We start from the raw sequence: 13,554 nt of genomic DNA on the forward strand, positions 1-13,554 counted from the left end.
CGGTAATCAAGAATTTCATCTTTTAAAAATTAAATGATGGAATACAGATTTGATACGTTCACTCGGCTATTAATATCGACTTTAATTATCATTATGTTACATACCGTTATCTTAAATTGCCATCCATCAAGGTAATAAAGAAACCTTATTCTGAATATACTAGATAAAATATCACCCCGGTTTTTAAACGATTGAAGAATGAAAAAAATCGATTTACATTTTTCATCTTGGGTAAACAAATACTTATTCGGTCAGGAGTTTGGAATGAAATTTAGTTATAAACGATTTTTTTAAACATTAGAAAAGCAGAACAAATCTAAAGGGAGGGAGGGAGAGAGAGGAGGTAAACAAAAATTATTGATACAATGTCAATAATGAGCCAACTTGGGTTACAACGCCTACACTGTACACACAGTACAGTACAACCCACGTTTTTCTCTTCAGTTTATTTCTCTGTTTACTACTATAAGAATAATGTCGCAGAAGGCCGGTTATACATTGAGATATTTAGAGATTTAATAAGTTTAGCTTTTTGCTGGAGTTACCCATTTAATAATGTAATACTTTTCCGAAGAATAATTTATATCCGTGCCAGTTATTCCAGCTTTTATCATTAATTACACGTTTAACTTTCTTTCTTAAATCGGATAATTCTATTATTTATCCAGTAGTTTTTTAAATATTTAGTTTCGGTTGCCTTATAATAATAATTAAATAGATACAAATGTAATTATTGGATCATCCTGTTAAAAAGGAAATTTATAAGTTTTCTAGGAGAAAATGTTTACAAAAGGAAATCCTTTCTTATCAATGTTTAATATATTATTTTAGTCAGAAGGAAAATATAATAATATTTTCCATATTTAATTTCAATTAAATAAATTATTTTATTAAAAAAAATTAACCGAATGAATTAATTTTTATCTCATTACATATTTATAAAATAATACATAATATCTTGTGATTTGTTAACAAAATTATTACTTAAAAAACTTAAAATTTATTCTTCTTCATATTCATATTTAATGTCAACTTTCATTATAGATACAATATGGAAAAAAAATTTTGAATTTCCACTCTTGGATGAATATATTAACTTGTATACTTGGCCTACTGTTTGAGAATTACTTCTTACATTATCTATTCAATAGGCGGTGTGTATTTTATTATGGAATCCGGAGAAAAAAAATTAATCTTAAATATCAAATGTTACAAAAATGATTCTTAAATTATCAATAATAGATATCTGGCAGCAATTATGTAGGAGAATAATAAAAATTATACAAATATTTATTTCTATTAAAATGTTTCATTTTGAAAATTTGCTTAAGCCAGGTATTTGTTTATATACTTTTTTAGATAAACAAAATATACAGTTTTTTTTTTTATATAAATATATTTTATTAACAACATTTTTATTACTTAACACAGTTGTAAACGACACGACAGACAATGGAATTCAATAATTACACAGAAGAATATATACACAGAATATTCTTAACGGGACTATCAAATATTTGAATTGAAATGTAAAAAAAATGAATCGATTATTAAAAACATTTTATTAAAAAATTTGTACAAAATACTTCGGAATTTGATTTTTCAATAAAATTCGTTATCGTCTGCGTTAGTAGAATGAGATTTCTGATTTTTCACTTGCTCCTGATTTTTATATAATTCTACAATCTGCATAAAACATATATTTATATATATTTTATTAATTAAATATGCTATCATCACATTGTTTTGAATAACACTGAAATAAAACTAATTAAAAGAAAATTGACTAATTAATTTTTTTTTCTTTTCTTTAATTAAAGAAATTCCTAAATGTTCACAATATAACACTGACAATCATCAGTTTGATTGCATTCTTTCCCATTTCTTTTTATATTCAAATAAGGAAGAAGAAAAAATTACTGCGGAATAACAAACAGATCATAAATATGCTAAAGTATAAACAAAACTTACTTGATTAGCAGAAGTAGCTTCTTCGGGAGTTTTGTCTTCTCTTATCCTAAGAAATCTGGGGAATCTCAAAGAAATCCCCTTTTCTGGATCAAGCTTTCAGAAAAATTATTATTATTAAATTATTTTCTTTCAACAATATCTGAAAAATCTTATAACAAATTCATTAATAAATTTGAAAACCAGAGTTTTTGTTTATATAATTTATGAACGTTCTTTTGAATTACTTGTTATTGAGGAGTTTCTCGTTTGTTTTTTTTTTTTTTTAAATACGTTTCACCTAACTTAAAAATGAATAAGAAGTGTACGGCGTACAAGTGAATACGGCCCTGTTAGAAAAACAAATGTATAGTACGTATGTACCATATAAACGTCAACATATTTTCGGAGAAATAAATTCAAATTTATTTAACAGATAATCCACAAAAATAAAAATTCATTACTTTAGGATACGCAATACTTTATAATGAATTGAGATCAAAATAGACTACGATCTAGAATAAAATCCATTTATAATAAATTATTCATTTCTGAAAATCTTTCTTTTACAAGACAATTTACTGTAATAAACAACAAATCATTTAGCAATGTCATTGAAAACATTGCTCGTGAACAAATTAAATTATAAAAATTTAATATTTAAGATATATTTGCTTTTCTGTAATCCCGAAAAGTAATTTAATTTCGTATAAACTATCCAACTGTAATTTCCACAAAATTATGTTGATAATCAATGATAAGTTATAAATAAAATTTAAACAGATTTCACTTAATATATTATTTTAATTATGTAATTTATGCTTAAAATATCTTAAATAATTAATTGACTATAAAGCACATTTTTAATATCTTCATTTATTTTGTGTAATATAAGAAATGGTAAAACTAACAAGTGAATAATTAAATTTATAAAATTTGTGGTTAATTTTCAATGTAATGATAGCAATTTTCATCATATTTTCGAAGGGTAGCCATTTTAAAATAAAATTTCACTTGAAATTAGAATAATAATTAAATATTGTACAAAGAAAAATGTTACTTTGAAAAACACATACTTAATTTCTATATAAAATAGTATTTTTGATCATTTTAAGCATTTTTAATGGCAATAGTATTATACAAAAACTATAAAAAATAAGTATTAAAATTCAGACTATATTCACCTTTAAAAAAAAATAAATTTTATAGAGTTAGCATGTTAATTAAATTTCATAGTTTAAAATTTCTCTGAAAATGTTTAATATAATGAGTATTATTTATTAGAATAATAATAATAATAATTAAAAAGTATAATAAATAACAAAATGAAAGACGTGTCGTGTTAATGATATTCGTTTAAAATTTGATAAGCTCAAATAACTGAAAATGCGATTACATTTGTGCGTCTTTTCGGTTATTTTATATACATAATTCTTAATAACAAAAGACTACATTTAAATTAATTTTTTAAAATTAAATAAATAAATAAAACTTACAATTCCAACAGCAGCTTTATGAACAGGAGATTTAGATAAATCTGCACATTTGATTTCCCAAACTTGTACAGGTTCAAACCACTCGTCTGGCTCGACACTGGAGTCGTAGCGATAATACGATTTTGGATTTGGTATGACGTGTTCTTTGAAGAAGGAATTGTGCAATTCTAATTCTTCTTCTGTAAAACCAGTTCCAATCTACAATTATAAAATTTATTCATCCATATAGTGGTTATTAATTCTAATGGGTGTTCACTATTATTAATTTACATAAACATACAGGTTGTTTTAATGATGAATATTTAATACTTTGAATACATTATTTACTATAGCTTACATTAAACTATAGCTATTACCTATAATATGTTTTATAAATATCTATATACCTATAATATGTTCACATAGACCATACAATCTCCTCTACAATGTTCTTGATGCAAACTACAAAATGAGCTCCAGTATGAGAATGAATAGAATTGTAAACCATTTATATCAATACTGTAAAGCCATTTCTTGAAAATGTCCGTACAGTGGACTGATTGATGGTTGATTTATATAAAATATCTCTACGTCTACATCCTGTCTTATGATGGACAACACTGGAAATAACAAGTCTGATGGCAAGATCCTTTCATAATTTGATGAGCAGTGACAAAATTTTTGCCCTTGTACATGGCTCTCTCTGGTTGTGCTAGGCTGATTCTTAGTTTTAACACAAAAATGCCCCTGCATTGTTGCAATATTCTACAACTTCGTAAATGTTGAAACACAGTTTTATTGTGTTGCCATCTGCATACACACCTGCATTAGAACCTAATGGAAACCTCATAATAATAAAAAAAATGCTTCAAAAATTTGTTGACTGCAGACACAGATCCTTAAGAAATTAATTATTTGAATCCAGTGAATGCTCTCTATCTTCAGCAAGCTTGCCAAGTACCTGAGACCTTAGTGCTGCTAGGTTAGAGCCCTTTCCTCTAATCTCTTGCTCGCCAGTCTTTTTAAAATTTTCTTTACAGGATCTTCCGACCAATCACGACTCTTCCTCAAGAGAAGCTTACAACTAGGTCCTTTTGCCTCGGATGTGGTTGAAACTTACGTCTATTGATCTCCGACATGGGTGGTCACCGATTTGTTTACTACTGATGTTTACCACTCCTGTAAGCAGTTTATGACCAGACCACCCTTGAGTCAATTTAGCGAGATTGAAGCTTCCTTTCGCCTACCCTCCATATCCAAACCTATACTTTACAAATCCCATTCCAAAGTAATCTTCCATTGTATCTTTTGAATTCAAATATATTAATTACATTGCTTAAATACTTCAAAAAAGAATAAGATTATCAGGGCACACAAAATTAATGACATCTTATTAAACAGGAATTAGCAAAATAAGTAATTATAACATTTAAGATTTATATTTGGAGACTTATTTTACAATATACAGTGATATAATATTCTGAAAAAATACCAAAAGGCAGATTAAATAAACTGATCATCATAATTTTTTTTTGTAAATAATTTCAAATAATGTTCATTATATGCATATTTTAGTATTAGTTTTTCTCTGATATACAAGATTTACTTGTAAATAGTATATAGGGATGTAAATATGATATCTAAATCACTGTGAAGTAAATACTACATTAAAAAAAAATTTCTTTAGTTATTCAAACAATTAGGAAACAGAAACAACATGAACCTAATAATACTAACTGGATAATTGTTTTTTATATTTTATATACTATCAATCATGTGCTACGTAACCAGTTTTTTTAAGCATTAAACTAGAAGAGAAAGATAATAAGACAAGTTTAAAATTTAAATACTTTTGCTGATTTTAATGCAAACATCTTCAGGAATATAGTCATTAAAGAACATAAAAAATACTTTATTTAGCTGGTGTAATATTTCAATTTTCTAACTAATTATTACTTAACATAATAAATGAAAAATAATGCCAAAGAAAATTTTGAAACCAATAGAATTTTATCATTAAATTAAGCATTTATCATACAAATATATGATAAATGCTTACGTTAATGTCACAAAACAAATGCCACATTTTTATTCATAACTGTATAGTTAACAATTACTTTTCTTTTTCGTTATTTTTTCTCTTTCACTTTGTTAATTACCTTAAAACCTTGGGTATGAGCCCCCTTCATATGCAGACTATAGCCACAGTTTTAGTACATAACTCCAGAATAAAAATAAGAAAGAACAGCAATCAAGATTATTATTATTTATGTAAATCTGTGCTATGTAGTAGAGTTAATTGTTGTATTTTTTCCATAATAAATTTTATGAAAATAAAAGTTCCAGCTTTTTATGGGAAGTTACCAAATTTTACTGTATTTTTCTTTCATATTATAGTTACAGTATTTACAAGTAATCATGTTGAAAAACATGATTACTTATTATTTTCAGATGCCAGCGGCCCTTGTGCATAGGCAGTGAGCTATATAGCCAAGGGGTTTCAGGGTATTATTTAATATTTTATATCTTAAGTTAAAAAATCCAAACCAATACACTAAATAAATAAAACATCTTTCATATTGTCAGACTATAATTTTATGAATCTTTGATTGAATAAATCTTTAACAGAAACAAATATTGATAGTTTATATAATTTTATCTATTACTATTATATATAATTCAAACATTCTTCATGAAAATGCATTAGAGTGCACTTACATTCATATATTTATTCACTGTAAGTAAACAAACAAACAAACAAAATAGATACTATATTGTCGGAATATAATCTCACAAAATAACCTATATCAATTACTTTATACGTATTTAATTTTTATATCCTTTATTCCAATAGACTAGTTTCTATGTTATATGCAAAGGTATGAATAAATTTAAACGTCAATCAAGAGCGCCGTCGCGAGACTAATTTGCATAGTTTTCTATATGATGATTTAACGAGATTTGCTTATTTTGCAGAACTAACACATCAACATTAGGAAAACTGTTATTGATTAATTCAAATCAGTTAAGAATTTTAAAATAAAAATTGATATATTAAAACATTAAATATGTACTTGTAAAGAAGTTAATGTAGACACAGAAGTCTTCAAATAGAATTTTATACATTTAAGTAAAAATGTCTGGAGAATTACATCAGGTTATTCATTAAATTTGACGAGAAATGTTATTTATTTATAACATTTAGATATAATATTTACTGTATGATTATTGGACGAGAATAAAAAATAACTTGTATAACGATAAACAACAAAGTAATAAATTTTAAAAGTTTTAAGAGAAAATAATATATATATAAATAATAAAGTTATTGCTTAACATTTTCTATTATTATTTTTTGGCAATAACAATAATAATCTTATTTTACGACTCTAGTCGAAACAGAAAAAATAATAATTTATGTTATACAAACATAACTTACTTTTTATTTACTTTATTTTTATTCTTAATGCCATTTTTATTGAATCAGAAAAATTATATAACATTTATTTTTTAATTAAATAATAACAAATAAGATTAAAGGATCACTTAGGAATTTGTAGCAGAGATGATTTGGCAATTTTAAATGTAATTACCAATATAGTTAGTTTGATAAGGTGCGTTTATTAAATTTGAGTCTGTTTATGCCACAATTTAAGAGTATAAACCAAGATTAACGAGATCATCAATAAGGAAATTAAAATGTATCCTTTCTTTTTTCCTATTTCGAGGAAACTGCTAAATTAAATACAGGAAAATAAGTGGCAACTATTTTAAAAGTGAAAACAATTTTTTCATAAATTAGTAAAATAATTAATCAAAATATAAAATGATTTAACAAAACAACATTATTTTTTTTTTAATTTAACGTTTCTTTATAGTACATAAATCTAAAAGATAAATAATATTTGTTCTTGGTTTTAGTAGCAAGTTTAATGTATTATTTTCTTAAAAAATGGCAACATTATCAGTAGATACTAATCATGCGAAAGCATTATCGACTTGTATTAAATTTTTCGTATGTTTTTACGATAGCAATTTTTAAGTTCGATTGTATTATCGTTAAAATTTCGGTTAATAATTTATAACAAATTTATAATTCACTGCGTATCAACTTTTTTTATCCTTTTATATAAATTATACATTTTAAAATTAATATTTAAAAATTCTCCAAATAAAACAAACAGTAACAGTTAAATGAACTGACTTCACATCATGTAATTTCAGTAATAATCGCGAATAAAACATCGTAACTTCTGTTTTAAAGTTTTATTGATTTCATTTTATTTGAATAAATATAAAAATGAAAAATAATTAAATCTGAATTTGTATAAAATACATCAAATAATAAAGCAAATACACAATGAGACTTTATAATATTAATTTAGTTAAATTTATATTAATGTGGTATTTAAACTTGAATTGCACCATTTGACTTATCAGCAATGAAACGAAAGTTTAAATAACATTTTGGGACTAACATTTCTACTTTTTAAAATATGATATGCTTATATATATATATATTGACGAATTTTGGCTTCTCTAATAAAAGTATTTCCATGTAGCTAAGTGCTTTTCAATACTATTCAATTAATATACAAGAGATATATCTTCAAAGTTTCGAGAATCAAATATTAAATTCAGCATTTTTCTGTCATAACGAGTATGTTACTAAACAATTACGTAACGACTATCAATCGTAACGGCGTTTAAATTATAAAACAAAAATTATAATTGCTTTGTTTTTGATTTACAACATGTACAGTGTTTAAAATACAACATTTTAAACACTGCATTGTTTACATTTAAAAAATACAATAACAATTATTATCGTACAATAAAAAATAGAGTATGAAAATAATTAAACTGAAATGAAAAATAACAATTTAATTTGACAAATAGAGAATGCCAAATTTTTATAAATTAATCATTTGTTTCATGTACAAAAGGGTAAAAACACAACATTTACAATGAAATTAATAATTGTACCAACAATAATAAACATTGTTTACGAGCAAAGAAAACCTGGCATTACATCAGAACACCAACAAAACAACATAATACTGTCAAGTCGATATATATATAAACTCAGAAGTTAAATAATATTCTTATCTTTTTACTTCACTGTTCCTAAATAGCGAAGACGCACAATTAAAAACAGTCAAAAAATTAAAAAAAAAAAAAAAAAAATACAAAATACTACTACGTTAACAAACCTTTAAAGTCCAATTAAGACAAATGGGGCAACCTATTCAGTGTTGGACGTCACTTCAGTAAAATTTGATCCCCGAGGTCGATGCCAAATGCTATTGTTGGGTAGGAGCCAAATGTTTTTAACCATTTTTTTAGTGTTTATATTTTTCTGAACTATCGTAATTGATGGTTAAGGTTTATTCGGATCTCAAAATAAGTGTTCGATAATGTTTTTTATCCATCGGCATATTTTCTTTTATTAACATTTATTAACTTGGAAACTTTAATTTTTTTTTGTTAATTTATCACAACATTTTTACATTCAAAAACAAATATTTGGAAAATGCATATTTTTTTATTACAGAATTTAATTATATTCTTATTTTTACGACAAATATTTTCAGTTAGAATAAGAAAAGAAATGAATTATAATTGAAATGTCACAATAATTTAAAAATTTTATAAATAAATTAATATAACGACGAAATTTTTAGCTAATTTTTATTTTTATATTTCTAAACTCTTAGATTACTTGTGGAAATTTTTATAATATTTCACCTTGCAAAATTATTTACAATAGACCAGCAATGAGTTGTGTAACTTTCCCAGACAAACTTTAAAATCGCTTATGGTGCCATCTGTTATGAGATTTTATTTAAAGTGGCAAAATGTTTAATTTCGAGGTTAGAGACGTGTTTTATAAAAAATTGAAAATGCTAATGACGACTAAAACCTTCATTCAGTCCGACCCCACTTGAGATGTGACAAATGACTCCCCTCTATCTTCCCGTTCCCTTGACCTTAATAACGCCAAAATTTAATAGCATCAATCCCCTAAATACACAAACCTCCTCGCAAAATTTCAGAAGTTTTTGACAAAAGACAAAAGTTATTAGGCTTTGAAGTAGGTGAATAAAACCATGCCATAATCATACACATAAATTAATATCTATAAGTACAGAAAAATCCCTAAAATTTTTGCATTTTTTGATGTTTCAGTGTCCCAAGTCAAAAATGTAAAAATCTTCAGGGTGGTCACTTTTTGACCGATCGCCATACTTTCCCCTTATATATAATGGCCAGGAAAGTAAAAATCAAGCTTGGTCTCTGTTATTTATTCATAATTAAGTTTGTTATACATTTAATATGACATCATAAATATGACAAATTTTCACACAAAATGAATTAATTATTCAAGAATTAATCATTAATCTAAATGTTAAAGGAAAGAGATTAATCATTTTTACAACATTTTAAACACTGACAATTTTATTTTGTACAGTACATTATGCTGTTGTTGCACACAGTATTTAAGTGCAGTTCTCATACCACACGACAATTAAATGACTTTTTAAAATGTTTTCTTCTTCATAAATCAATATAAGATTTTAATAAAACATTTTCAAGATGCCAGGAAATAAAGCATTTTTTTAAAAAATGCTTTCAAACCTAAACTGATTTCATTTCAGACAAACTGAAAATGACGATCGGTATAAAGTGAATTTTTGAATTCAAAGCTTATTCAATTAAATACATTTACAATTTTAAATATAAAAGAAATCTTTTATGTTTTCTTTGTTAAGAATCTGTTAATATCCTGTAAAACTATTTTTTTACACTTAAATCGCTTAAGATTAATTCTCGCAATTGTCACAACCCCAGAAAAGTTTTTTAGATAGAGTGACAAATGGACAAGATAAAGTTAGAAAGATGAAAATAAATTGATCATAAACTAACCAAAGTTCTAGCCTGGAAAAAAGGAAAATGACTTTTTTAGATAATCAATTATCCTTCCATCCTTTTTTTAAGAATAAATTTTATTGCTTTCCTAACTTTGAAGCTGCCATTTTATTAAAAGTTAACATTATACTGTTATTTCTTCTGTATTTTAGTGTAATTGTGTTATATAACTATATTAATAACTTCATGATTATGGTTTTATGAAGTATATAAATTAAGCTGTTACCAAGTAATAAAAATGCATATAATAAACAGGGAGATACAATCTTATTCAAGAACTCTCTTTTTAATAATCACTACACATTTTTACTTTCATCATTTTGCCTAAAATTACAAAACTTTATTCAAATTACGTATTAGTTACAGTAAAATAAAGGCAGTAATATATAAAATTAATGCATTTCAAATACCCTCTTAGGAAGCCTAAACATCCTTAAATGGCAAAGCATTTATTATTACTGTGGATATATTCTAAAATTATATATATACATATATTTATTAACTAAAAGTTTAAGAGCTGGCATATAGTTCCTTGCCTTGAATAGTTTAAAACATCAATTCACAAACACCTTCAAAAGAATCCTCTTGCGTGATCATACTCTTTTTCCAGTTTTCGTACAGCATCTAGAAGCATTGCTATAAGCCATTTTTTACAACCACCATAATATCTCTTGCAATGCTGCTTTTACCTCATTTGATGACTCAAAATAAAACAATCTCAGGATATTTAGATAGCTGGACTCATGAAAATGACCACATTTTGTGCCCAGATATTTGGTGTTTGCCTGAGTCCAGCCATCTAAAGATCCTGCATGTGTTCTCATAGAGTTGCCAGCATTTCAGAATGCTGGCAACCCTATGAGAAAACTGCCCTTCCCTTACAATGGAGAAAACCGCTTAGCATATTTCTGAACTACTCATTTCAAGGCAACAGATAATCCATGTTCTGGACAGGTCATTTCAACAATAGTGAATGATGATAAGAAGAAATCTATGATCCAACCCTCAAAGACTGCCAAACTTTCTCAGCAATTTCTCAGAAAAGTGTTTCTTATATCTTCCATAACATCCTTGACATGTGAAAACTGTCTGCAAAATGAATTCCAAAAGTCCTCAATGAAGACTTTTTGTAAGATTGTATGATTTCCTCCCAGGTTATTTTAGTGTGGTTCATGCTGGTGCTAAAAACTTTGTGGCTTCAACTAACCGTGGATGAAACATAACTTCACCATTATGATTCTGAGACAAAGAGACAATTCAAAGAATGATACATTAGCAGATCTCAAATAATAATAGTTCCACATTTTGAAATTGGCCCAAAAAAACATGGCTTTCATGTTCTGGGACAAGAACAGTGTCATATTTATAAAATGCTCACTGAACAACCAGAGTATCAACACTAAATATTACATGTCCCTTATTAGATGAAGTGCAGAATGCTCTGAAAGAAAAAATGATTCAGCAAGACAAAGTCCCATACTGCCTATCCAATCACGAAATCAAGGATTTGAGGCTCAGATTGTTGGACCACTTACGGAACCAATGACTTCCTTATTGGAAGCAAATCTTATCATCTATTGGTCTTTTCTCAATGCTGCAAAATGATGATAATCCAAGAAGGTGAGATCTTGTTATTTGTTAGATTTATTTCCAATAAGTTGGTCATTGGTGACACAGAGATCTGATTCAGACAGCAACCTCAGGAGTTCATTTTGCGAGAAGTTACAAAAATTGAAGGAATGTTGTAGCAAGTGCATACAGTTGATGACTATGTTGAATAAAAATGACTTGGTTTCCAGATTTGTCTTTTGTTTTCTAGGAAAAGTTTGCAACCTTTCCTAGAACACAAAAGACAAATTCAGTGGCGTGCCGTGACATTTGATGATAGGGAAGCTGTGTTTCCGTAAGAAGCCGACTTACAGGGACAATCAATTAATTGCATGTCAGGGCCCGTTCGTATTTGTTTGTTCGATAAGCCAGTAAAAACCGTATACTTCTTTAAATGTATTTTTGCCAGATTATCTGACGTACTTAATAAATAACAGAGGTAATTATATTGAACTTTCTTATTAAATTCAATAAATTCCCTATGCCTTCTAAATGCCAATTCTTACTTTGAGAATAAACATATAACATCTATTAATTTAGATATGTCTATTAATTGTAATTATCTTGTTATAATTTTCAATATTTATTTTATATTGTCTACCAATGTTACGTTCTATTCTATTTTGATTTCCAAATTGCTTCAATTTTATGAAAGAATCGTTATTTGTCATAAATTTTATCGTCAAAATGTTGAAATTTTTTTGTCGACGTATTTATATTTAATTTAGGCATTGGTCTTTCTCTTTTAATGCTTTCTTTTTCATTATATGGTCTTGAGCCAGAACCTTTTAAAATAAACTTTTTAATCCCTAGATCATGATATAAGGGCTAAAATTAAAATTATAAAAAAAAAATTATTTGGTAAAACAAAATGTGTGATGAATATACATACCTAGTACAAAAAATTCTTCAATTGTATGAATATACTTTTAAAGAAACTTATAATTAAATATAACTTTGTGAAGAAACGTCCATAAAAATAACAAAATATTCTTTATTTTTTAAATCTTAAAACAATCCACTTAGTGAAATAGCTCTTCTACGAGTGGCTAATGAATGCAATCAGAGACGTCCTGGTAGGTGTGTGGCGCGTGCATGCACCCAGGTTGCCAAATCCCGAGGTTTCCGATACCTGTCAATGTCAAATGCCTCTTTTGTCGCATCACTAGTATATCTCAAAGGACGTGACAGGGCTGTTGTAAATTTTAAACGTTTCTCATCATAGCTGTAAAAATCCAAATATGTTAAACTTAATAGTCATTTGTTTTCTAACTAATTCGTTTTAATACCAGGTGTACACGGAAATCAGTTCCCCACTGTACTGAGCTAGTGATTGGTTCAGTTAAGCTTTTGTTTAAGTAAAATTCTGGCTCTTTCAGCAGGGTTTTATTTATGTCCCCATTACCTAACCTCTTAATTATTTAACTACATCTTAGTAGGAATAAGTTGAAACCAGTTACTTTGTACTTGAATATCTGTAGTTTTGGAAAAACATTGAAAAGACAAATTTTTATGACAACGGATATATAAATTGTAAATTTAAGGAAAATAAATTCTAGAGCTTTTTTTGTACCTTGTACCTTATTATTGAAAT

At 26.6% G+C, this 13,554-nt stretch overlaps 1 protein-coding gene across 2 annotated transcripts in view; it reads right to left on the bottom strand.

The window, feature by feature from the left end:
* Positions 1-1,543: 1,543 nt before the first annotated feature.
* The window catches only part of DNAlig1 (DNA ligase 1), a 65,650-nt gene continuing 53,639 nt past the window's right edge, over positions 1,544-13,554 (bottom strand). For both annotated transcript variants that reach the window (XM_067268415.1, XM_067268414.1), the window contains exons 16-18: positions 3,444-3,641; positions 1,972-2,064; positions 1,544-1,686 (exon numbers count right to left, since the gene is read on the bottom strand). In XM_067268415.1, the coding sequence (XP_067124516.1) occupies positions 1,603-1,686; positions 1,972-2,064; positions 3,444-3,641 (375 nt within the window). In that variant the 3' untranslated portion in view covers positions 1,544-1,602. The remainder of the gene's footprint in view (positions 1,687-1,971; positions 2,065-3,443; positions 3,642-13,554) is intronic.

The sequence above is a fragment of the Centruroides vittatus genome, unplaced genomic scaffold, assembly GCF_030686945.1.
Source record: "Centruroides vittatus isolate TY-2023 unplaced genomic scaffold, ASM3068694v2 contig_3262, whole genome shotgun sequence".
In the NCBI taxonomy this organism is placed as follows: domain Eukaryota; kingdom Metazoa; phylum Arthropoda; class Arachnida; order Scorpiones; family Buthidae; genus Centruroides; species Centruroides vittatus.